A 27,248-nucleotide genomic window follows, 5' to 3' on the forward strand; every position below is an offset into this window, starting at 1 on the left:
GCGCTCAGCCGGAGGACATGCGCGAAGGCTACCTCGGCCGACAGCACGGCCAACCCCTGCAGCACCGGGCGCAGCCGGAGAACCCGCGTTTCCCCCAGCATGACTACGCCCCCCAGCACGGCGCGCCATTCCAAGGGATCAACTACCTCGACGAGCGAAGTCCCCTGGCGCCACACCTGCAAGTGACGCCTTGGCCAGCCAACTTTCGAGCGGGGGCATACCCCAAGTACAACGGCAGCACCGATCCGGCGCAATACATCATGAGTTACCAAGTCGCCGTTGCATCAGCCGGAGGGGACGACGCCACAATGGCAAAGTCTTTCATCATCGCCCTAGAGGGCCCAGCACTCACCTGGTTCACCAGATTGCCCCCGCTGTCCATTGATTCGTGGCGAAGTCTCAGGGACAAGTTCCTCCTCAACTTCCAAGGGTACCGTCCAGACACCGACGCTTTGGCCGAGCTCTCGCTTTGCAAACAGCTGGAAAAGGAGACTCTGCGGGAGTATTACCGCAAGTTCTTAACACTCAAGTCACAACTGCCCTCTGTCGACGATCAGATCGCTATCCACTACGCCATCAATGGCCTTCGGGCCGGCGTCCTCTACAGCCATTGTATCAGGGATCCACCCAAGAGCTTGCAGGAGCTATATCAGCTCTTCGAAAAATATGCCAAATCCGAAGAGCTCCACCAGCGCAAGGTCGAGTCGCAACGGAAACCCAACAGTCAGACTCCGCAGTCCAGCCGCACGTGGACAAGGACTTCGCAGCCAGACTCCAGTCGAGACAGCCGCAGTCAGCAGCAAGTCCACAACATCGTCAACCAACAGCCTGCTGCTGACCCCCCTCGCCGCCAGGAATATCCCCCCCAAGGCCGCGGAAATGGAACGCGCGGCAGGGGTCGAGGGCGGGCGCAGCAGCCGCCGCGCCGGTTCTATTGCCTTTTCCACGGCGAAGACTGCGCCCACCAGACCAAAGACTGCCCCGAGACGAAGGCCACCAGAGATAGAATGGCGAGGGCGCAGCCGGCCGACAATCCCAGAATTGTCGCGCATAACTACCAGCCACCCCCTCCACCATACGTCCACGCCCCCGCTCCGCATCCACCGCACCACGCTTACCAACATCATCAGGAAGTACAAATCGTACCTCCTCCACCCCCACCACCACACCAGCAACACCAAAACATTCCCCATCCCCCAAAGCAAGAAGACTTCGCCGATCAACCTTATCGCGGAGTCATTCACATGATAACAGGGGGGTCAAGCACCCACTTCGACACCAAGCGGCAGAAGCGGGACCACTACCGCAGCATCAACCATGTCGCCGTCACTGGCCCAGTCGTGCAGACGAAGTGGTCCCACATACCGCTAACCTTCGACGCGCGAGACGTCGACCTGCGCAGCGCCCCCCACATCGACGCAATGGTCATCAACTGCAGCGTGGCAGGTTGGGACTTACACAAAGTCCTTGTCGACAACGGCAGTCAGGCGGACATCATCTTCCTCCACGCCTTCGACCGCATGGGTATAAGCCACAGCTTGCTGAAGCCTTCGGACAACCCGTTGTATGGTTTCGGCGGCAAGGGCACCTTTCCAGTTGGCAAGATAGAGTTGCCCCTCTCCTTCGGTGTAGCACCCAATGCCCGAAGTGAGCAAATAACCTTCGACATTGTCGACATGGTATATCCATACAACGCCATCATGGGCCGAGGCTCCATCAACAAATTCGAAGCCGCCATCCACGGGTTGTACCTATGTATGAAGATACCAGGCCCGCTGGGCGCCATCACAATCTACGGCAACCAGCAGACGGCGCGCAACATAGAGCGGGACTTCGTGCCCGGTCAGAGAAATGTACACTGTCTCACGACCCAGCGCGAAGTCCCTGCGCCGGCTAGCCCAACCGACAAGCAGCACGACAAGGCACAGTTGCAGTGCCAAGACGGGACCAAGACTGTCCCCCTCGATCAGGCCACGCCCAAGCAGACTGTAACTATCAGCGAAGACCTCACGTCACTTGAAGAAGAGAAACTTCTCTGCTGCCTGGCCAAGAATAAAGATGTCTTCGCCTGGTCTGCCCTCGATCTGGTCGGAGTCAGCCGAGCCATAATCGAACACAGCCTGGGGATTGACCCTTCGGTGCGACCCAAAAAGCAGAAGCTTCGCAAGATGTCAGATGAAAAGATAGAAGCCGCCAAGGCGGAGGTGCATCGCCTCCTGGAGGCTAAATTCATCGAGCCGGTGGCTTACCCCACGTGGCTCTCCAATGTTGTGATGGTGCAGAAGAAAAGCGGAAAATGGCGCATGTGCATAGACTTCACCAGTCTCAATAAGTCCTGCCCAAAGGACAATTTCCCGTTGCCACGGATCGACAAAATAGTCGATAGCGCGGCCGGATGCGAGGTCATGTCCCTCCTCGACTGCTTCTCCGGCTATCACCAGATATACATGAAGGAGGAAGACAAGGCCAGCACCAGCTTTATAACACCCTTCGGCACTTATTGCTTTGTCAGAATGCCGGAGGGTCTCAAGAATGCCGGGTCCACCTTCTCCAGACTCACCAAAACGGTGCTCGAAGGGCAGGTCGGCAGAAATGTATTCACATATGTGGACGACATCGTCGTCGCCAGCAAAAATAAGGAGGACCACCTCGCCGACCTGGCGGAAACATTCGCGAGCATGCGAGATGCACGACTCCGCCTAAACCCGGAAAAGTGCGTTTTCGGTGTCCGCCAGGGCAAGATATTGGGCTACCTGGTGTCCCGCCGAGGCATCGAGGCCAACCCAACCAAGATCCAGGCCATCGTCGATATGTCGCCTCCGCAGTCCGCCAGGGACGTCCAGCGCCTGACAGGCAGGATGGCCGCCCTCAATAGATTCATCTCCAGGTCCGCCGAGCGAAGTCTCCCCTTCCTCAAAACCCTCCGCGGCGCGAAGGACTTCGCTTGGGGACCGGAGCAAGCAGCGGCCTTCGCCTCATTAAAACAGTACCTGGCGGAGCTGGCCATCCTCACAAGCCCAGACTCCTCGCTCCCCTTATTGCTCTATGTCGCGGCTTCGCCGCACGCGGTCAGCGCGGCACTAGTGCAGGAGCAGACAGTCGAAGGCGCAGTCAGACAGTGCCCTGTTTATTATGTCTCCGAAGTCCTGACACCATCCAAATGCAACATGACAGAGCTGGAGAAGATTGCTTACGCAGTTGTTATGTCCTCGCGCAAGCTGCGCCATTATTTTGAAGCATTCAAGGTCCGAGTCACCTCGGACAGGGGACTCGGCGAACTATTCAGGAACCCGGAGGCATCAGTGAGAATCGCCAAGTGGGCAGCCGAGCTCTCCGGCTACCACATCAGCTTCGAGCCCAGGACAGCCATCAAATCGCAAGTCCTGGCAGACTTCGTCGTCGACTGGACTGGGCCAGTAACACAGCCGGACCCATCCACAGAAAAGGTCTGGACTATCCATTGCGACGGTGCATGGTGTCATGCGGGGGCAGGCGTCGCTGCAGTCATCACCTCACCAGCCGGAGTCAAACACAGATATGCAGCACGCCTCAGCTTCGCTCTGGAATCCGACGAATGTACAAACAACATAGCAGAGTATGAAGCAGTCATCCTCGGCCTCCGCAAGCTAAGGGCCCTCGGAGTCACCACCTGTATCATCAAAACAGACTCCAAGATAGTCGCCGGTCAGGTCGAAAAAGACTATGCAGCAAAAGACCCCGCGCTCATGCAATACCTCGCGGCTATCCGAAGTCTCGAGAGGCAGTTCAAGGGATTCACCCTACAGCATGTGGACAGGGCCAAGAATGAGGAGGCCGATGCATTAGCCAAGGCCGCCGCCAGGGGCGAGCCCCTGCCCTCCGACGTATTCTTTCACACCATCGGCACGCCAGCCGTCCGGAGCCCCGAAGGGCTCCAAATAACAAATGATAGCGAGGGCCACCGTATAGTCCACCTAATCATGACCGAAGACTGGCGGGCCCCAATAACCCTGTTTCTACAGGGATACTATCACCCAACCGACGTCAGTGAGGCGAAGCGCCTCGAGCATCGGAGCCGGGACTTCGCGCTAATCGAGGGCCAATTATACAAGAAGGGGGTCAGTCAGCCAATGCTTAAATGCGTCACCGAAACCGAAGGCATCCAAATCTTGCGCGAGGTCCACAGTGGAACTTGCGGCTCGCACTCGGGGCCAAGGGCCCTGGCTGCTAAGGTGATCCGACAAGGGTTTTACTGGCCTGCAATGATCTGCGCCGCAAATCGAGTCGCAAGGTCCTGCGAAGCCTGCCAGAAGTTCTCTCCTCGGTCAGGCAACCCCTCGCAATACACAAAGCTGGTCGCCCATACATGGCCTCTTCAGCGCTGGGGCCTGGACATCGTCGGGCCCTTGCCCACCGCTCAGGGGAACCTCAAGTTCGCCTTCGTAGCCGTCGAATACTTCACCAAGTGGATTGAAGCGAGGGCTGTGTCCACAATCACATCAAAGATTGCCCAAAAATTCTTTTGGCAGAACATTGTTTGCCGCTTCGGAGTACCGTCCGAGCTAACAGTTGACAACGGCAAGCAGTTTGACAATCAAGATTTCAAGGATTTCTGTTTTTCCATTGGCACCAAGCTTGCCTTCGCTTCAGTCTATCATCCGCAGTCCAACGGAGTCGTGGAGCGTGCCAATGGGAAAATCTTCACAGCCATCAAGAAGATGCTCCTCGACGAGAAAAAGGGCAGATGGACCGACTTGCTACCGGAGGCAGTCTGGGCGCTGAACACAACCGAGTGCAGGGCGACCGGGTTCACTCCTTTCCGCCTTCTATACGGATCAGAGGCAATGACCCCGCAAGAAATAAAACACGGGTCTCCGCGCACAGCTCCGTCAGCCACCCCTGACGTGGATGAGCCAACCTCCAAAGATCTCATTGACGGAGACCGGGTCTTCGCCCTGCAGGCCTTAAACAAATACCAAGCCCAGACCAAAGCATGGCGCGACCGCGCAGTCATCCCAAAGGAGTTCAGCGCGGGGGACCTCGTACTCATCCGAACAGCTCGGACGGAGTCCAAGGGCAAGCTGGAGCCCAAGTGGGAGGGCCCCTTCATAGTCAAGACAAAAGCTTCCCCCAGCGCTTACAGGCTCGCAACGCCAGATGGCGAGGACCTGGAGCACTCCTGGAACATTGACAACCTTCGTAAATTTTTTGTTTAATTCCTAGGGCTGAGTTCGCCCTTGTAATTCACCGCAAACAATCTTGTACCGGCCCGCACTCTTTTCCTCCCGGGGGGTGAGGTTTTTAACGAGGCGGAGCCATGTAATATATGTGAGAAAAATCCCCCGCAAAAGCATGTGTCGAAAAAAGACCGCGACAACGGTCTTCGGCATTCGACCAATTCGAAGTCACCGCGAGGCTAAGCGCTAGCCACCCTCGCGTGCGACCAATCCGCGCAGAAGTCGCCTAAGGGTGCAGCCGGACTTAGCACAACAAGTGCGCAAAAATCAAAGTCTATCGCGAAGACTATCCGCGCAGAAGTCGCCTAAGGGTGCAGCCGGACTTAGCACAACAAGTGCGCAAAAATCAAAGTCTATCGCGAAGACTATCCGCGCAGAAGTCGCCTAAGGGTGCAGCCGGACTTAGCACAACAAGTGCGCAAAAATCAAAGTCTATCGCGAAGACTAACCGCGCAGAAGTCGCCCAAGGGTGCAGCCGGACTTAGCTCCACAAGTGCGCAAAAATCAAAGTCTATCGCGAAGGCTTTTCGCGCAGAAGTCGCCTAAAAGGCGCAGCCGGAGCCTACCGCAAAAACCGCCCAAGGGCGCAGCCGACCCAGTATGGCAAAAGCAGAAGCGACAGCAAGACCAATTATAATCACACTGGCACAGCACAATCAATCACACCAGTCAAAGTACACAGCGCCCTCGCAGGCACAAGCACGCGAGGGCACACTACTCCATTTTACAAACCCTTGCACATACACAAGCGAGGGCACCACGCCCTACATCGGCTCAACCTTAGGAATAATCCCCATCTCTCTATAATTAAATAACATTATCCTAAGCTCCTCACCAGCAAAAAGGCTTCGCAGCTCCCCTTCCCCCACACCCGAGACGGCCGGCAAAGACAGCAGCTCCTGCCGACCAACCCTACTAACGCGAAGCCGAGCCCCTTCCTCCGCACTAATCCTACGCTTCGCAACCGCCCTTCGTCGTCGGTGCCCGGTGCTAGGACCGGGCACGCCTGGCGCGTCCGCAGCATGTAGCGCAGCCTCCGCCGCAGCCTCGTCCAGGGCCGCAAAATAGTCCAAGTCCTCCTCCGACGACTCCTCGGTCCATTCAGCCGAGCTCTCAGAGTCAGTAAAATCAAAAAACTCAGAAACAGACCCACCACATTCATTTCCACCTTCCGCGGTCGAAGCCGCCAAAAAACCAGTAGTAGCGGTTGCATGCGCAGGCCCAAAATCTTGAACCTGCGCAGCAACCAAAATTCAGTACATCATCCAAAAATCCCTCAACCCTAAACACCACCTACGCCACCTGCGAAGGCCCTGCCGCTGCGGGAGCCTCCGCCGCCGCCTCCGCCGTTGTCTCCGCTGGATCTTCAGCGCCCGGCACAGCAGCTGCGGGGGCATCAGACGCGCCTTCGGCCACCCTTGGGAGTAGGCCTTCGCCGGCCGCAGCAGGTACAAGGGCGCCTGGTGCATCTTCCGCGGTCACCGGGGCGACTCCAGTGGCGGCCTCCGCAGGGGTGGTCTCCGGCTCAGGCGGCTCAGGCGGCCCCAAAATCGTCCACCCGCTCGCCGCGCTCCGCCTAAGACAAAACGTACAAAAATTCAGCAAACACACGCACAAACCGCATCCAGCAAGCACCGAGTAAACGACAACGTTACCTGAGCCCTTGCAGCCTCGGCCCGCGCCCGGACCACCTCTCGACCGTATGAACCCCACATCCGGTCATAGAGGGCCCCGGCGGACTCCTTCACCACGGGGTCTTCGACCTCAAAGATATCTCGCCCAAAATCTTCATCCACCTGGTCGAGGGCCTCAAAGTGCCGGCAGCCTTCGCGAGAGAGCGCGTTCATCGCTGCCTCGCAGGTGACCAGGGAGGTGAACGACATCAACCCCGCCAAGACAGTGGGGAGCTCCTGCAGTTCCTCCTGCACCCACTCCAGACAGCGAAGTCCGGCCTCTCGCTCCGGCACCTCGAAGTCGCTCGTCCGCACACCCAGCTCGCGATATGAAGTCATGAGCTGCGTGCGCGTCCGTTCGGCCTCCGCTCGCGCCGCGGCCTCGGCCCCCTCCGCGCGGCTCTCGAAGGCAGCAAGCCGCCGCTGCAGCTCCCCGGCGAGCTCCTTGGCGACATTGCCCTCCGCCCACGCCAGCCTGGCCTCCGCCTGCGCAGACTGCTCCTTGGCGATGGCTTCGTTGGCCTCCCTTCTCTCCTCCATCAGCTGGCGCCGGAGGTCTGCCTTCTCCTTCTCAAGGGCGGCCACCTTCTCCGCCAGCTTGCGGCACTTGCTGTCGGAGGCCGACTTCTCACGGACAGCGTCCGCGTGTTGCGTCCGAAGTCTCTCGACCTCGGCAGACAACGTCGCCGTAAGGGCCCCCGACGCAGTACGGCTGGTGAAATCAGCCACCTGCAGAACACACATAAGGCCCGTGTTAAAAAAAAAAAAGCTCGGCAGACCTGACTCAGCGCCTCCATTGCTCCTTTCAGCCGGCGGGTCGCCGCGTCCGCCTCGTCTCTGACCAACGCGAGGGCAGTCACCTCGCCTCCAGCGCCAAGGGTCTCTACCCCCGCCTTCGGCGCTGGCGCAGCCGTCGCGACCGCCGCGCCAGGCACAACTAGAGCGAGCGGGCCCTCGTCCAACCCTGCAACGCATCAACAGATTAAAAAAAATATGTATACATATAGACTCACCCCCAAGATAATCCTCCACATCAATCTCAGTGCCGAAGTCGGCAACGCGTTTGCCGGGCGGCGGTAGCGATCGGGCCGCCTTCGCAGCCTCCGCCACTCCGCTGGCGGACGGCACCACCTTCGACAGCTTGGGGCCTCCGGCGCCCACCGTCGCCTCCGGCGCCTTGCCAGGCGCGGAGGCACCCGCCTTCGCCGGCAATGGCGGCTTGCCTCCGCCGGAGGCCTCAGCCTTCGATGCTCCCCGTTGCCTTTTCGGCCGGGCTTCATGAACCCTCACGGTCGCCTGGCGTTTCCGCGCCGCCGCTTGGCGATCCTTGTCCATCACTGCCCACACAACATGACCGATATTTCGCCCATAAGGAAAAACTTTCCACCGACGAGCCATACGAGATGTAAAACAGTCCTCTTCATCCCAGGGGATAGGAATGTTTTTAGGCCAGCAACCCCCGGTAACCCTCAGCATCCGAGCCGAAGACTCCCGGAGCTCGGGCGAAGACATCCTCTCCCCCGGGGCCGCACACGTCCTCATTAACTCTCTAGCGAAACTATCAGACACCCCAAGCCCTCCCATCGCAGTACCTAATTTTCTCTTTTTCGAAGAGGTGGCGGCCGCCAGCGCAGGGTCGCCTCCGGCCTCCGCCGCCGGTTTCTTCCCGCGGCGGTCTGCTTCGTCCTGACCAGGGTAGCCGTCGTACGGCAGTTGATTTAATTCAAAGACCCTGTTCAAGCGATCGTTTGACCCACGGATATCAAAACTGCGCTGGCCTTCCGTCTTCGGCACGTAGCGCCCCACGAGTCGCACCGCCAAGTCTTCTGCATCACGCACGAAGGCGGCCGGGTCACGGTTCCGCAAACTCAGTGCGAAGGCAGGACTTCGCACCTCCCTTCCTCCGTGAAAGGGCATCTGGCGAGGGCATACTTCGCCCAGCGCCCAGCCGTGCGCCAAGGGCCAGACCCCGTACGCCGCAAACTCTTCAACCAAATCACGCCCGCTGCTCTGACCGGCGGCGTACCGAAGGGCCCCTTCGTCTGTATCCTCTTCTGCCACTTCGAAAGGCGGATACGCAGAGTAATAGTGAGAACACATTTCGGACACGGGGAGCCCTTGATGGCCTTCGACAGTAGCCTCAGCAACATAAAACCAAAACTCATTCCAACTGCCCCACTTATTGCGGGCGCACGGGACCAACTCCACTACTGGCATCGTGGTCTTGCCGGTCTTCGGCGTGAAAGTGCACGACCCGAACTGCGCAACTCCGCCCTCAACCACCCTTTTCTGCCAATGCAAGCAATAATTCTTCACGAAAACTTCAACCGACGGCTGCCCGCCGTACGAAGTCGTCGCCCAGACATACTTCGCCAGCGCCACTATGGCGTTCGGCGTAAGCTGATGTATTTGAACACTGAATCTGCGCAGGACTTCGCTGACAAACCGGTGCGCAGGCAGGCGGAGTCCGGCGGCGAAGAACGCCTCGAAAACAACCAACTCGCCCTCCGGCTCGGGGACTTCCTCCGTCCCCGGAGCACGAGCGACTCCGCCGCCAAAGTAGCCCAACCGCTGCATATCTTCAATACGGCCTGACGTCATCCGTGACACACCGAATTCAACAGAGTCGCCGGCGCGCAACTCTTCCACCATCGCGTTACTCAACGTCTCCTCAGACGAGGCGGCGGCCGGCGGCGTGGCGGTGGCGGAAGAAGAAGAGGATGGCATGGCTACGTACCGTCGGCGGCGGCGGGCGGTTTGCTTCACTCGAGCCAGAACGACGGCGAGCAAAGGGAGCAGCGGAGGAAAAGGAGCAGCAAGACGGCGGGCGGCTAGGGTTTTACGGAGCGCGGAAAGCAGAATTCAAACAGCGCCGCCCCCGCCCCCTTTTATAGGCAGGGCGCGGCTCCTCGGGAAACCCACAACCCGACAGGCCGCGACGCTTCGGGAAACCCGCAATCCAACAGTACGCCGTCCATCAACGGTCACATCAAAAACCCCCGCGGAACCACTTCGAGCGAGGGCAGCGTCTCCGCCATCTAGCGACGTCTTCGGCACCAGGTGACTTTGTCGAACTGGTCCCTCGGAGGGCAAATGTTGGAGCGAAGGCAAAGACGCCACCCTTCGCTCGAGGCCTTCGCTGCAGCCGCTGGTCCGCCGGAGGCAAAGCGGGCAGGGACACCCTTCGCAGGACTCGGCGCTTTGACGAAGGCCTGCGGCGACGACCTCACACGGCGCGGCCTCGTTCAGCCCCAAGGCCCACGTGTGATCCGGCCCATTGTAACGGGCCCCGCGTGGCCGCCTATGTATTACGGGCCTGACTTGTAAAGGCAAACTTGTAATTACAGCTTGTAACCCTGCTTTATGGGAATATTCCGGGGATAAACTAGGCGTCTGAGGGCACATGCGTCCTTAACACAAGACGCTGGGCACTCAGACACCTATAAATACCCCCGCACAGTGCCCGTGAGAGGCTAGATCAACAGAGCTATTGCCCCCGTGCACGTAACCCTGTTGTCGCCATTGTTCACCCCCGTTGGCCCCCTTGCAGCAGAGAGCAAGTTCCAACACCAACTACTTACAAGAGCTAGGCATTCAATACAAGACACACCCAAGTGATCAAATCCTCTCCCAATTCCACAAAAGCTTTAGTGACTAGTGAGAGTGATTTGTTGTGTTCTTTTGAGCTCTTGCGCTTGGATTGCTTTCTTCTTTCTCATTCTTTTCGTGTGATCAAAACTCACTTGTAACCGAGGCAAGAGACACCAATTGTGTGGTGGTCCTTGCGGGGAAGTTTTGTTCCCGGTTGATTTGAGAAGAGAAAGCTCACTCGGTCCGAGGGACTGTTTGAGAGAGGGAAAGGGTTGAAAGAGACCCGGTCTTTGTGACCACCTCAACGGGGAGTAGGTTTGCGAGAACCGAACCTCGGTAAAACAAATTCGTGTGTCACACTTCTTATTCGCTTGCGATTTGTTTTGCACCCTCTCTCGCGGACTCGATTATATTTCTAACACTAACCCGACTTGTAGTTGTGATTAACTTTGCAAATTTCAGTTTCGCCCTATTCACCCCCCCTCTAGGCGACTTTCAATTGGTATCGGAGCCCGGTGCTTCATTAGTGCCTAACCGCTCGAAGTGATGTCAGGAGATCACGCCAAGAAAGAGATGGGGACCGGCGAGAAGTCCATTTCAAGCCACGGGAAGGCTCCATCGGGAGAGTCCTACAACAAAGGAAAGGGGAAGGAAAAGGAATCCCTTTCGCACAAGTCGCGTCGGAGCGGTGACAAGAAGAAGAAGATGAGGAAGGTGGTCTACTACGAGATCGACTCCTCGTCTCCATCCACCTCCGGCTCCGACACGCCGTCCGTAACTTCTAAGCGCCATGAGCGCAAGAAGTTTAGTAAGATCCCCCTACGCTACCCTCACATTCCTAAACATACGCCATTACTTTCCGTCCCATTGGACAAACCACCAATGTTTGATGGTGAAGATTATGCTAGGTGGAGTGATATGATGCGATATCACCTAACCTCACTCCACAAAAGTATATGGGATGTTGTTGAGTTTGGTGTACAGGTACCATCCGTAGGGGATGAAGACTATGATGAGGATGAAGTAGCCCAAATTGTGCACTTCAACTCCCAAGCCACCACTATACTCCTCGCCTCTCTAAGTCGAGAGGAGTATAATAAGGTGCAAGGATTGAAGAGCGCAAAGGAGATTTGGGACGTGCTAAAGACCGCGCACGAAGGAGACGAGGTGACCAAGATCACCAAGCGGGAGACGATCGAGGGGGAGCTCGGTCGCTTCCGACTTCGCCAAGGGGAGGAGCCACAAGACATGTACAACCGGCTCAAAACCTTGGTGAACCAAGTGCGCAACCTCGGGAGCAAAAAATGGGATGACCTCGAGATGGTTAAGGTTATTCTTAGATCACTTGTTTTCCTTAACCCTACTCAAGTTCAATTAATTCATGGTAATCCTAGATATACACTAATGACTCCCGAGGAAGTAATAGGGAATTTTGTGAGCTTTGAGCTAATGATCAAAGGCTCAAAGAAAATCAACGAGCTTGATGGCCCCTCCACGTCCGAAGCACAACCGGTCGCATTCAAAGCGACGGAAGAAAAGAAGGAGGAATCTACATCATGTAGAACACCCATCGACGCCTCCAAGCTCGACAACGAGGAAATGGCGCTCATCATCAAGAGCTTCCGCCAAATCCTCAAGCAAAGGAGGGGGAAGGATTACAAGCCCCGCTCCAAGAAAGTGTGCTACAAATGTGGTAAGCCCGGCCATTTTATTGCAAAATGTCCACTATCTAGTGACAGTGACAGGGGCGATGACAAGAAGGGGAGAAGAAAGGAGAAAAAGAGGTACTACAAGAAGAAGGGCGGCGATGCCCATATTTGTCGGGAATGGGACTCCGACGAGAGCTCCTCCGACTCCTCCTCCGACGAGGACGCCGCAAACATCGCCGTCACCAAGGGACTTCTCTTCCCCAACGTCGGCCACAAGTGCCTCATGGCAAAGGACGGCAAAAGGAAGAAGGTAAAATCAAGATCCTCCACTAAATATGAAACCTCTAGTGATGAGGATAATTGTAGTGATGAGGAGGATAACTTGCGCATCCTTTTTGCCAACCTAAACATGCAACAAAAGGAAAAATTAAATGAATTGATTAGTGCTATCCATGAAAAGGATGAACTCTTGGACACCCAAGAGAACTTCCTAATTAAAGAAAACAAGAAGCATGTTAAGGTGAAAAATGCTTATGCTCTAGAAGTAGAAAAATGTGAAAAATTGTCTAGTGAGCTAAGCACTTGCCATGATACTATTACCAACCTTAGAAATGAAAATGCTAAACTTATTGCTAAGGTTGATTCTAATGTTTGTGATGATTCGATTTCCAATCTTAGAAATGACAATGCCAATTTGCTTGCTAAGATTGAAGAATTGAATGATTCTCTTGCTAGCCTTAGAAATGAAAATGAACAATTGATTGCTAAGGCTAAAGATTTTGATGTTTGCGATGTTACTATTTCTAACCTTAGAAATGAAAATGATATATTACATGCTAAGGTTGTAGAATTAAAATCTTGCAAACCCTCTACATCTACTGTCGAGCATACTTCCTTTTGTACTAGATGTAGAGACATTAATGTTGATGCTATCCATGATCACCTAGCTTTAATTAAAGAACAAAATGATCACATAGCTCAACTTAATGCTAAGATCATTGAGCATGACTTAGAAAATGAAAATTTTAAATTTGCTAGAAGCATGCTCTATAGTGGGAGACGCCCTGGCATCAAGGATGGCATTGGCTTCCAAAAGGGGGACAATGTCAAACTTAGTGACCCTCCTAAAAGATTGTCTAATTTTGTTAAGGGCAAGGCTCCCATGCCTCAGGATAACGAGGGTTACATTTTATACCCTGTCGGTTATCCCGAGAGCAAAATTAGGAGAATTCACTCTAGGAAGTCTCACTCTGGCCCTAATCATGCTTTTATGTATAAGAGTGAGACATCTAGCTCTAGGCAATCAACCCGTGCTAAATTGCCTAAGAAGAAAACTCCTAGTGCATCAAATGATCATAACATTTCATTTAAAACTTTTGATGCATCTTATGTTTTGACTAACAAATCCGGTAAGGTAGTTGCCAAGTTTGTTGGGGGCAAACACAAGGGATCAAAGACTTGTGTTTGGGTACCCAAAGTTCTTGTATCTAATGCCAAAGGACCCAAAACCGTTTGGGTACCTAAAACCAAGAACTAAACTTGTTTTGTAGGTTTATGCATCCGGAGGCTCAAGTTGGATCATTGATAGCGGGTGCACAAACCACATGACAGGGGAGAAGAAGATGTTCTCCTCCTATGAGAAAAACCAAGATCCCCAACGAGCTATCACATTCGGGGATGGAAACCAAGGTTTGGTCAAAGGACTGGGTAAAATTGCTATATCACCTGACCATTCCATTTCCAATGCTTTTCTTGTAGATTCTTTAGATTACAATTTGCTTTTCGTATCTCAATTATGCAAAATGGGCTACAACTGTCTTTTCACAGATGTAGGTGTTACTGTCTTTAGAAGATGTGATGATTCAATAGCATTTAAGGGAGTGTTAGAGGGTCAGCTATACTTAGTAGATTTTGATAGAGCTGAACTTGACACTTGCTTAATTGCTAAGACTAACATGGGCTGGCTCTGGCATCGTCGACTAGCACATGTTGGAATGAAGAATCTTCACAAGCTCCTAAAGGGAGAACACATTTTGGGACTAACAAATGTTCACTTTGAGAAAGACAGGATTTGTAGCGCATGTCCGGCAGGGAAGCAAGTTGGAGTTCATCATCCATACAAGAACATCATGACGACTGACAGGCTGCTCGAGCTCCTACACATGGATCTATTCGGTCCAATTGCTTACATAAGCATCGGCGGGAGTAAGTACTGTCTAGTTATTGTGGATGATTATTCTCGCTTCACTTGGGTATTCTTTTTGCAGGAAAAATCTCATACCCAAGAAACCTTAAAGGGATTCTTGAGACGGGTTCAAAACGAGTTCGGCTTAAGGATCAAGAAAATTAGAAGCGACAACGGGATGGAGTTCAAGAACTCTCAAATTGAAGGCTTCCTTGAGGAGGAGGGCATCAAGCATGAGTTCTCCTCTCCATACATGCCACAACAAAATGGTGTAGTGGAGAGGAAGAATCGAACTCTATTGGACATGGCAAGGACCATGCTTGATGAGTACAAGACTTCGGATCGGTTTTGGGCCGAGGCAGTCAACACCGCCTGCTACGCCATCAACCGATTGTATCTACACCGAATCCTCAAGAAGACATCATATGAACTCCTAACCGGTAAAAAGCCTAATATCTCATATTTTAGAGTCTTTGGTAGCAAATGCTTTATTCTTGTTAAAAGAGGTAGAAAATCTAAATTTGCTCCTAAGACTGTAGAAGGCTTTTTACTAGGATATGATTCAAACACAAGGGCATATAGAGTCTTTAACAAGTCCTCAGGACTAGTTGAAGTTTCTTGTGACGTTGTGTTTGATGAAACTAACGGCTCTCAAGTAGAGCAAGTTGATCTTGATGAGATAGGTGATGAAGAGGCTCTGTGTATCGCGTTAAGGAACATGTCCATTGGGGATGTGTGTCCTAAGGAATCCGAAGAGCCTCCAAGTGCACAAGATCAACCATCCTCCTCCATGCAAGCATCTCCACCAACTCAAAATGAGGATGAGGCTCAAGTTGATGAAGAAGAAGATCAAGAAGATGAGCCACCTCAAGATGATGGCAATGATCAAGGGGGAGATGCAAATGATCAAGACAAGGAGGATGAAGAACCAAGACCGCCACACCCAAGAGTCCACCAAGCAATCCAACGAGATCACCCCGTCGACACCATCCTCGGCGACATTCATAAGGGGGTAACCACTAGATCTCGTGTTGCATATTTTTGTGAGCACTACTCTTTTGTTTCCTCTATTGAGCCACACAGGGTGGAGGAAGCACTACAAGATTCGGATTGGGTGGTGGCGATGCAAGAGGAGCTCAACAACTTCACTAGGAATGAGGTATGGCATTTAGTTCCACGTCCTAACCAAAATGTTGTAGGAACCAAATGGGTGTTCCGCAACAAGCAAGATGAGCATGGTGTGGTGACAAGGAACAAAGCCCGATTTGTGGCCAAGGGATATTCACAAGTCGAAGGTTTGGATTTCGGTGAAACCTATGCACCTGTAGCTAGGCTTGAGTCAATTCGTATATTATTGGCCTATGCTACTTACCATGGCTTCAAGCTTTATCAAATGGACGTGAAGAGTGCCTTCCTCAATGGACCTATCAAGGAAGAGGTCTATGTTGAGCAACCTCCCGGCTTTGAAGATAGTGAGTACCCTAACCATGTGTATAAACTCTCTAAGGCGCTTTATGGGCTCAAGCAAGCCCCAAGAGCATGGTATGAATGCCTTAGAGATTTTCTTATCACTAATGGCTTCAAAGTCGGAAAGGTCGATCCTACTTTGTTCACTAAAACACTTGAAAATGACTTGTTTGTATGCCAAATTTATGTTGATGATATTATATTTGGGTCTACTAACGAGTCTACATGTGAAGAATTTAGTAGGATCATGACACAAAAATTCGAGATGTCTATGATGGGGGAGTTGAAGTATTTCTTAGGATTTCAAGTAAAGCAACTCCAAGAGGGCACCTTCCTAAGCCAAACGAAGTATACTCAAGATATTCTAAGCAAGTTTGGGATGAAAGATGCCAAACCCATCAAGACACCCATGGGAACCAATGGGCATCTCGACCTCGACGAGGGAGGTAAATCCGTCGATCAAAAGGTATACCGGTCGATGATAGGTTCTTTACTATATTTATGTGCATCTCGACCGGATATTATGCTTTCTGTATGTATGTGTGCAAGATTTCAAGCCGACCCTAAGGAAGCTCACCTTACGGCCGTAAAACGAATCTTGAGATATTTAGTTTATACTCCTAAGTTTGGGCTTTGGTATCCTAGGGGATCCACTTTTGATTTAATTGTTTATTCCGATGCCGATTGGGCAGGGTGTAAGATTAATAGAAAGAGCACATCGGGGACTTGCCAGTTCTTGGGAAGATCCTTGGTGTCTTGGGCTTCAAAGAAGCAAAATTCCGTAGCTCTTTCTACCGCCGAAGCCGAGTACATTGCCGCAGGTCATTGTTGCGCGCAACTACTTTGGATGAGGCAAACCCTTAGGGACTATGGTTACAAATTAACCAAAGTTCCTCTTCTATGTGATAATGAGAGTGCAATCCGCATGGCGGATAATCCCGTTGAGCATAGCCGCACTAAACACATAGCCATTCGGTATCATTTTCTAAGGGATCACCAACAAAAGGGAGATATCGAGATTTCATATATTAACACTAAAGATCAATTAGCCGATATCTTTACCAAGCCACTAGATGAACAAACTTTTAACAAACTTAGGCATGAGCTAAATATTCTTGATTCTAGGAACTTCTTTTGATATCTTGCATGCATAGCTCATAAATATACCTTTGATCATGTCTCTTTTATATATGCTATGACTAATGTGTTTTCAAGACTATTTCAAACCAAGTCATAGGTATATTGAAAGGGAATTGGAGTCTTCGGCGAAGACAAAGGCTTCCACTCCGTAACTCATCCTTCGCCATCACTCCGAGCCACTCTCCATCTTTGGGGGAGCAGGACTCCGTCTTTGGTATAATCTTCACTCATTCATTTATGACCAAAGGGGGAGAAAGTAATTCTAAGGGCTCTAATGACTCCGTTTTTGGCGATTCATGCCAAAGGGGGAGAAAGTATTAGCCCAAAGCAAAAGGACCGCACCACCACCTAATTTTAAAATGATTTTCAATTGGAAATTTCAAATTGGTATCCTATTATGTTCAAAAGGGGAGAAAGTAGTATTTCAAAATTGATATATCAAAACCCTCTTGAACACTAAGAGGAGATTTCATTTAGGGGGAGTTTTGTTTTAGTCAAAGGAAAAGCATTTGAAATAGGGGGAGAAAATTTCAAATCTTGAAAATGCTTCGCTAAATCTTATTCATTTACCTTTGACTATTTGCAAAAGAACTTTGAAAAGGATTTACAAAAGAATTTGCAAAAACAAAACATGTGGTGCAAGCGTGGTCCAAAATGTTAGAAATAAAAGAAGCAATCCATGCATATATTATAAATATTTATATTGGCTCAATTCCAAGCAACCTTTGCACTTACATTATGTAAACTAGTTCAATTATGCACTTCTATACTTGCTTTGGTTTATGTTGGCATCAATCACCAAAAAGGGGGAGATTGAAAGGGAATTAGGCTTACACCTATTCCTAAATGATTTTGGTGGTTGAATTGCCCAACACAAATAATTGGACTAACTAGTTTGCCCTAGTATATAAGTTATACAGGTGCCAAAGGTTCACACTTAGCCAATAAAAAGACCAAGAACTGGGTTCAACAAAGAGAGCAAGGGATAACCGAAGGCAGCCCTGGTCTGGCGCACCGGACTGTCCGGTGTGCCACCGGACACTGTCCGGTGCACGAGGGGACTTCAAGCCAAACCCTTCACCTTCGGGAAAATCCAGAGCCGCTCCGCTATAATTCACCGGACAGTGTCCGGTGCTCCAAGGAAGAGCGTCTCTGGAACTCGCCAGCTTCGAGAATTAGCTCCGCTATAATTCACCGGACATGTCCGGTGTGCACCGGACTGTCCGGTGAGCCAGCGGAGCAACGGCTATTCGGCGCCAACGGTCACCTGCTACAGCATTAAATGCGCGCCAGAGCGCGCAGAAGTCAGGCACACACGAAGTGGCGCACCGGACACTCTACACTGCATGTCCGGTGTGCCACCAGACATCCAGGCGGGCCCAGCAGTCAGAGCTCCAACGGTCGGAACCCAACGGCCTGGTGACGTGGCTGGCGCACCGGACACTGTCTGGTGTGCACCGGACTGTCCGGTGCGCCATGCGACAGCAGCCTCCACCAAACGGCTAGTTTGGTGGTTGGGGTTATAAATACCCCCAACCACCCCACATTCAAGTCATCCAAGTTTTCACACTTCCAACTACTTACAAGAGCTAGGCATTCAATACAAGACACACCCAAGTGATCAAATCCTATCTCAATTCCACAAAAGCTTTAGTGACTAGTGAGAGTGATTTGTTGTGTTCTTTTGAGCTCTTGCGCTTGGATTGCTTTCTTCTTTCTCATTCTTTTCGTGTGATCAAAACTCACTTGTAACCGAGGCAAGAGACACCAATTGTGTGGTGGTCCTTGCGGGGAAGTTTTGTTCCCGGTTGATTTGAGAAGAGAAAGCTCACTTGGTCCGAGGGACCGTTTGAGAGAGGGAAAGGGTTGAAAGAGACCCGGTCTTTGTGACCACCTCAACGGGGAGTAGGTTTGCGAGAACCGAACCTCGGTAAAACAAATTCGTGTGTCACACTTCTTATTCGCTTGCGATTTGTTTTGCACCCTCTCTCGTGGACTCGATTATATTTCTAACACTAACCCGGCTTGTAGTTGTGATTAACTTTGCAAATTTCAGTTTCGCCCTATTCACCCCCCCCCCCTCTAGGCGACTTTCAAGACTCTTCTTTCTTCTCCTCCGTTGCTTTGAAAGCAACGGTTTGCACATCGGGTGTGGAGGAGGCGCCTTGCTCGATGATTTTCTTGATCATCAATTCAAAGCTCACAAATTTTCCTATTACTTCCTCGGGAGACATTAGTTTATATCTTGGATCACCACGAATTAATTGAACTTGAGTGGGGTTAAGAAAAACGAGTGATCTAAGAATAACCTTGACCATTTCATGGTCATCCCATTTGGTGCCCCCGAGGTTGCGCACTTGGTTCACCAAGGTCTTGAGCCGGTTGTACATGGCTTGTGGCTCCTCCCCTTGATGAAGCATGAAGTGACCGAGCTCCCCCTCGATCGTTTCTCTTTTGGTCATCTTGGTCACCTCGTCTCCTTCGTGTGCGGTCTTGAGCGCGTTCCAAATCTCTTTGGCACTCTTCAACCCTTGCACCTTATTATACTCCTCTCGACTTAGAAAGGCGAGGAGTATAGTGGTGGCTTGGGAGTTGAAATGCCGGATTTGGGCTACCTCGTCCGAGTCATAGCCTTCATCCCCCACGGATGGTTCCTGCGCACCAAATTCAACAATGTCCCAAATACTAGCGTGGAGTGAGGTTAGATGGTGCCCCATTTTATCACTCCACATACAATAATCTTCACCGTAAAAAACCGGTGGTTTGCCTAGTGGGATGGAAAGTAAAGGGGTACGTTTGGAAATACGAGGGTAGCGTAAGGGAATCTTACTAAAATTCTTGCGATCATGGTGCTTAGAAGTGACGGAAGGCGTGTCGGAGCCGGAGGTGGAGAGTGACGAAGAATCGGTCTCGTAGTAGACCACTTTTTTCATTTTCTTCTTCTTGTCGCCACTCCGGTGCGACTTGACGCGGGGAGGTGACTCCTCCCTCTTCTTGTTGCCAGACTCCCCCGATGGAGCCTTCCCGTGGCTTGTGGCGGGCTTCTCGTCGGTCACCATCTCCTTCTTGGCGTGAGCTCCCGACATCACTTCGAGTGGTTAGGCTCTTAATGAAGTACCGGGCTCTGATACCAATTGAAAGTCGCCTAGAGGGGGGTGAATAGGCAAATCTGAAATTTATAAAGTTTAAGCACAACTACAAGTCGGGGTTAGCGTTAGAAATATAATCGAGTCCGAAAGAGAGGGTAAAAACAAATCACAAGCAAATACGGCGGATGACACGGTGATTTGTTTTACCGAGGTTCGGTTCTTGCAAACCTACTCCCCGTTGAGGTGGTCACAAAAACCGGGTCTCTTTCAACCCTTTCCCTCTCTCAAACGGTCACCTAGACCGAGTGAGCTTCTCTTCTCAATCAAACGGGACACTAAGTCCCCACAAGGACCACCACACAATTGGTGTCTCTTGCTTTGATTATAATGATCTTGGGAACAAGAAATGGCGAAGAAGAAAGCCAACCAAGCAACAAGAACAACAAAAGAACACAAGCTGATCTTCTCACTAGTCCTAAGAACTAGAGTTGATTTGGGGACTTTGATTTGATCGGAGGCTTTGATTTGTGTCTTGGAGTGTTGTGTATTGCTCTTGTATTGAATGAGGAGTAGTGAATGCTTGGATGCCTTGAAGTGTGGTGGTTGGGGGTATTTATAGCCCAAACCACCAAAGTGGTCGTTGGGGATGGCTGCTGGCGTATGGCGCACCGGACAGTCCGGTGCGCCAGCCACGTCACCCAACCGTTAGGGTTCGACCGTTGGAGCTCTAACATGTGAGGCCACCGAACAGTCCGGTGGTGCACTGGACAGTCACTGTTCACTGTCTGGTGCGCCTTATGACGCCTGCTCTGACTTCTGCGTGCGCAGGCGCGCACTGTAGCGTTTCACTGTTCCTTTGCAGACGATCGTTGGTGCTGTTTAGCCGTTACTCCGCTGGCACACTGGACAGTCCGGTGCTACACCGGACAGTCCGGTGAATTATAGCGGAGTGGCTTCCCAAATTCCCGAAGGTGGCAAGTTTGGAGCTGATCTCCCTGGTGCACCGGACACTGTCCGGTGGCACACCGGACAGTCCGGTGCGCCAGACCAGGGTAGCCTTCGGTTGTCTTTTGCTCTTTTTATTTGAACCCTTTCTTGGACTTTTTATTGGTTTGTGTTGAACCTTTGGCACCTGTAGAACTTATATTCTAGAGCAAACTAGTTAGTCCAATTATTTGTGTTGGGCAATTCAACCACCAAAATTGTTTAGGAAAAGGGTGTAAGCCTATTTCCCTTTCAGGTAGGTCTCAGGGTGCGGGACCATGCTCTAGTGGTTGCACTGGTCGAAGGCGATCGATAAGTCTGACCACTGGAGGTGTCGAGGGTTAGTGGGTTGTGCCACACACATTTCCTGGCCTTCATGTCTACGCTCGTTGCCAGGCGCCCACCGGCGGCTTGCTTCGACCATATTTCCAAATGATGGTGGTGTCTCTCCTGTTTGTTGCTCGGTGTTGCCTGTGGGTCGACGGGAGCATCGCTCGAGGGCAGCGGGTTCCCTTTCGTGATATCATCTCTCCACCTCGCTCCTGGTGGAGCGTTTGGATCCCGTGCACTGGGGGTCGATTGCCCTCGATCCAGCAAGGCGGAGCTTGCCAGTGGCAGCTGCAAGGAAGTCGAGAGAGCTGAACTTGATGTTGCTCCAAGGGGCGAAGGTTTTGCCCCCAGCAGATGCTGATGAATTGGCCATCGGAGTGAAAAACATCGCTTGGCACGCTTGCGGTCCCCTATCTGGCGCGCCAACTGTTGTGGTTTCGAAAACCGGGGGACAATAGATTTGTGTTCTGTGGGGGATGCAAGCGTCGACTCACCTCGAATGGTGAATCGCGAGGATCCTGGCTGAGAAGCTGAGACACAATAGGGTTATACTAGTTTGGGCTAGGGCCCTAGTCCAGTGTAATGCTGATCAATGTATTGCTCAGGAGCTTGTTACAACAAGCGTGTTTGTGTCGAGAAAGAAGGTTGTCCAGTCCTTATATAGCTAAAGGGTGGCCTTTACAGTTGGGACTTGTATTCTACTCTGGGGTACTTGCTTGTTGCCCTTGGGTTGCTCTAGCCCTCCTGGTGTCGTCTGTGGGGGTGCGCGTTGTCGTACTCTCGATACGACGTTCTGCCCCGTACTCTCTCCATATGAATCTCATAGCTTGTTCGGTGTCAACGTTGTGGAACCTGGCAGGTCCCGCAAAGTGGGCTTACGGTGAGGTTCACGGTCGTATTCAGTATAACTTCATCTTCCGTCATACCCCTTGCGTCACCTTCCAACACGCGTAAGCATACTCCTGGTATGGAGTATTGTCTTGTCCTTTCTAGTGTATGGGTCACTATAGAGACTTTGATGCTGAGGTCCTCGCAACTGGAGTTGACCGGCCCCACGAGTCAGCGAGGATATATCCGAGGATGCACACGAGGTGTACCATCGTGTTTGTCAGATACCTTTTGGTATTGTACGTACGATCTCAACATGATTTGGTGATGACGCGTCTTGTCGCGACCAACATGGTCCAGCAGCGTTAGCCTAAGTTCTTTCCTTGTGGGTCCGCTTGGCGAGAATTTGATCGTTTGCTCTGCCTCACGGACTTGCTCGGCAGGAATTTGGTTGTTCTCCTCGCCTCGAGTATTTTCTTGGCGGAGACTTGGTCGCTAGCCCCGCTTCGTAGACTCCCTCGACGGAGACTTGGTCATTCGCGCCGCCTCGCACACTCGCTTTACGGGGACTTGGTTGTTTGCCCGCCTCGTAGACTTGCTCGGCCAATGGGCTAGAAAGAGGTTATGAGCCTCACTTTGGATACCACGCTCCTAGGTACCCGACATATAGAGCAATGTTTTCGTCGAAGGTGGGTGCAGATATTTTGGGCCGGCCAATAATGGCCCAGCTGATGGAGCCTGCTATTTTAAGTTTTCAACACATAGGAGCTATTTTTACAAATAGGCCTGCAGATGCCTCTACTCTTGGAGACGGTCTTAGGTGGTTAGAGTAGTACTCCTCGGTTCCTTGGTTTGACTTTCGTTGGAGTGATTTTCTGGCTGTGGTTAAAAAAATTATATCGTTTGTCCAATGTCAAAGCATAGATATAAGGCCTAGTATAGCCGCGGTCGTTCTCACATGGGTTACGACGTCGCTGTTTTTGGGTGGGACAGAGGGTTCGGGTTTTTTCGACCTGCATAAGAATATCTTCTTAATATAATAGGTCGAGTTTTTTTAATGACATTGAAATTCAGGCTAGGAAACATTTATAGCAGTCTATATACTGTATATATGCGATTTGTTTTCTGAAGAACGAATTTGAAACAGTACTCAAAACATTTTTGTAACTTAACTTAATTCGCACCTGTACACGACTACAAGGTACCGCTTAAACGAATACAACGAATCTCGAAATGCCTAACTCCACAGACCACAGGCCAGACACGCAGTTCAGAAAAGAGTTGGATCGTCGAGCTGTACGTCCACTGAGAGAGTTAGCTATCGAACAACTTGAGGCCGAAGCCGACGTCCTCGCAGTGCCGGACGTACGGCTTGACAGCGGCGACGTCGACGTCCGTCTTGGCCCTGCACCCGAGGATCGGCGGCGAGTGCAGGCACGGCTCCACGGACGTGGACCGGACGCACGCGACGTCGGAGGTCTCCCTGTTCCAGTCCGGCCGGATCAGGATCCACGGCTTCACGCCGGCGAAGCTGTACGCGACGTAGCCGAAGGTGGACCAGGCGCTCATCGTGATCTTGTCGCAGTAGCTGAGCAGGTAGATCTCGGCCAGCGCCTTCTGGTTGTGGTCGTTGGACGTGTACTGCTGCTGCTCCTCGTGGCTGGGCTGGAACACCGCCACGATCTCCCCACTCTTGGTGGGGCTCTCGTAGTACATGCCGCGGATCTTCTCGTAGTACCCCGAGTAGAGCGACGCGATCAGCACCGCCTTCACCTTCCCGTCGCCAGCGTCGGCCGTCGCGTTCGTCGGCGGCTCGGCGGGGCCGAGCTCCGGCAGCAGCCGCTGCTCCCTGACGCACCGCATCAGCTGCTCGTACATGTTCTCGAACTTGATCGGCTTCTCCGGGAAGATCCGGATCTGGAACCCGATCTTCTCGTCGACCCTGGCAAGGTACGCCTCGTAGTACCTCCTGACGATCCCCCAGACTCGGTTGGTCGGGTGGAAGAGGTACCGTCCCAGGTGGTGGAACACGGCCTCCCTCCGCGGGAACATCTTGGCCAGCTCGGCCTCGAACATGGGCGTCAGGAACAGCGCCGGGGCGAAGTAGCTGTCGGACTTGAGCAGCATCCAGTTGAACTTGCTGAGCGTGACCTGGTCCTCGTCGCAGAAGACGTTGTCGGACAGCTTCAGCTGGAACTGCTCCAGGTGGAGGTAGACGTACGGAGGCAGCGACGACGACGCCGGCGCGCCGGGGCCGTCGTCGTTGCGGACGATGTTGTTCTTGAGCATGTTCGCGTAGCTCTCCGGCGCGCCGATGTGGAGCTTGTGGGGATTGTTCTGCGGGAAGCTGCCCGGGAGCACCCACGAGCTGACCGGGAACGGCTCGCAGAAGAGGCCCTCCTGCTCCGCCGGGACGTGCACGAGGAGCACCCGGTCGGTGAGCAGCGCGTAGAGGAAGGTGGAGGCGATGGTGAGCATGCGGTTGCCGAGGCCGTTGCAGGGGAACCACACCACGTACTTGCACTCCGAGTCGTCCGTGTTGCGCCCGGCCTTGAGAAGCTTGACGGCCCGCCGGTACCGCTTCGTCCTCGGGCCGCACTTCTTGTGCCTCGCCTCGTACTTCCTCAGCTTCTGCACCAGGTAGGGGGACAGCGGGAACGGGGATGGCTTCCGGTACAGGTTCGATTTGTAGCGGCTCTGGCAGGAGGATTCGTCGAATGCCGCGGACAGCAATCCGCCTAGAAGCTTATCCTGGGACACTGATGTTGCCGTCGATACAGAGACGTTGTTCAGACCAACAGGTTCTGCAGAGAAAAATGGTAGGTGAATAGGCTATCAGAGATGACGAGTTGAAAAATGCAGGAAAAAAATTGTTGCAAACATGTGTGAATTGAATTTTTTGAATTGCGCCTACCCAGTGTGTGAGGTTGACATGTGAGTATTGGGGCTACAACACTACATGTCACCATTTTTTTATTAACCCTGATCTTTTCTTTTGCTAATTACTTTGATGATCTAAAATTGCGTCCATTTAAATTAATGCCCAAGTCACGTGTCATCCTCAACTAAATATCGCAGCCAAAAAAAAAACGTCGCAATCTCGACTAAATATCGTAGCAACAAAATACGGCAGACAATAAAGCGCAATTCCTCACTTCCTATTTAGACTTGGACACTACTTTGTATTTTTCTTTTATATAAAAAACACTACATTGTTAAGGCTAAAAATACTAGTAACAGTTTGGTCTCCTAAAGCCAGGGACCACTCAAGCGAAAACTGTGTGCATCTAGTCTAGAAGAGCAGAATACACCCAGCGTTTACGCAGAAGCCTTTGGAAGGAACTGTGATGAGTGATGAGATTGAGGCAGGACAAGATCCGGATAGTGATGCATCATGCGCCAGTGCGATGGACGCTGAGCCGCTGACGCAACAAACAGGATCGCCTCTGTACAGCATCAGCATGGCCACAAACTCAACTGCTGCAGTGTTGCTGTACGCAGCAAGCCGGATCTGAATTCCGATCCTGGCCCAAAATGAATTGCTCGTTCATGCATGAAGCAGCAGATCAGCGATCCGATCACGAATCCGGACTGCCTGCACGGGGACAGCTCCATAGTGCCACGCACGATCCATGTGATCTGATTGATGCGCGCGGTGTGCTCCGCCAATGGCCATGGCGCCACAGCGAACCGTAGCAAGTACCACGAACGAAGCAGCGAGCGAGCGACGACGTCTTCTAGAATCGGACGCTGAGCTAGTGAGCAGCGAGCTGCCTCCCGACAAAACGCCAACTCGCTTTTCGCCATGACGAACAAAAAAAGGCGCAGGGAAATTGCATACGATACGACAGCGTCTCCCCGTTCGGTTCGTAGGCCCAGCGGCCCAACCCGCGTCTGAGAATCCCCCCAGTTCCTTCCTTCCCACGCGTCGAATGGCCTCCGGTCAACGAGCTACGTGCGACGACGTGAGTACGTGACCCCCGAAACCCACAGGCCCAGAACGGAGCGCGGAGGGCAGGGCAGGGAGGCTTACTTTGGCCCTGACGAGGCGTCGCGCCGCGGTCGCCGCCGCCGCCGTCCACGCGGCGGGCGGTAGGCTTGGGGACGACGGGCGGAGAGGAGGTAGCGGACGACGACGACGACGAAGGGAAGGAGCCGCTGCCCCAGCGGCCGCCGAAGACGAGGAAGAGGAGGGGTAGCGTGAGGAGGAAGCCGACGAGCACCATCTCCGGGCGGACGCCGCCGGAGCCGCGCCACCCGCCGCCGCCGCCGGCACGCTTCCTGTCGTCGTCGGGCGGAGCCCGAGGGCTCCGCGACCGCTTCACGTCCATCTCCCTCCCGCAACTCCGCCGCGCGCGGCCTGCTAGCTGCTAGCTCGATCCGCTCGGACTGCTGCCTCTCTGGTGTCAATTAAAAGCTAGCTCTCGTTTCGATTTTTGATCCGTGTGGCGACGGCTTGCTTGTGCCGGCTTCTCTCTCTCTCTCCTCCGCTTGGAGCAGGTCAACCTGGTGGAAGAAGCTACGGGCGGGGCGGGGGGCTTGAAATGGAAGGAGAGAGAGGGAGTGACGCCGACGTGTGCCCGCTCGTGCATCGTTGGTTTATGCAGCACGCACCGCTTCTATTCTAATTCGCTACTACTAATTCGCATTTGCGGCAAGTACTCATCAACTGCTGTGTGCAGTGCACCCGCGCGGGAGCTGTTAGGTTTGATTACCGTTGAATTAATTAGTTAGCTGGCTTGTGGGTTGTTGTCACTGTGTGGGAACGAGGAACAATTTCCTATAGCTTCGGCCGGTTCCATGGAAAAGTCTCTGCTCTTTCTAGCCTAACTATAACTTTCTTTTTGCACTGGTATCCTCGCCTCCAAGGCTCCAAAGTTCATATGTTTTGACCGTGTTTTCTTCCGAAGCAATAGGTGGTAGTAATCGTCATATCGAACTGTTCGTTAAAATTCTTGTAAAAAAAGGGTACGACGATATGTATTGAAATTGCTTGCCCGCTGTCGACTTCCTTTCGCGCTTCTCATCTTGCTGCAGAGAGAGGACGCACTTTCCTTTGCATGCAGGGGAATTGCATCCATAGCTCCGTCTCCGAA

At 52.5% G+C, this 27,248-nt stretch overlaps 1 protein-coding gene across 1 annotated transcript; it reads right to left on the bottom strand.

Moving 5' to 3' along the window:
- Positions 1-23,289: 23,289 nt before the first annotated feature.
- Positions 23,290-26,723, bottom strand: LOC100304305 (Galactoside 2-alpha-L-fucosyltransferase). The gene is made up of 2 exons (NM_001361402.1): positions 26,186-26,723; positions 23,290-24,956 (listed from the first exon to the last, which is right to left on the bottom strand). The coding sequence occupies exons 1-2, from the start codon at positions 26,481-26,483 to the stop codon at positions 23,467-23,469; spliced, it is 1,788 nt and encodes a 595-aa protein (NP_001348331.1). The 5' UTR covers positions 26,484-26,723; the 3' UTR covers positions 23,290-23,466.
- Between the last annotated feature and the right edge of the window lie 525 nt (positions 26,724-27,248).

The sequence above is a fragment of the Zea mays genome, chromosome 4, assembly GCF_902167145.1.
Source record: "Zea mays cultivar B73 chromosome 4, Zm-B73-REFERENCE-NAM-5.0, whole genome shotgun sequence".
Classification (NCBI taxonomy): domain Eukaryota; kingdom Viridiplantae; phylum Streptophyta; class Magnoliopsida; order Poales; family Poaceae; genus Zea; species Zea mays.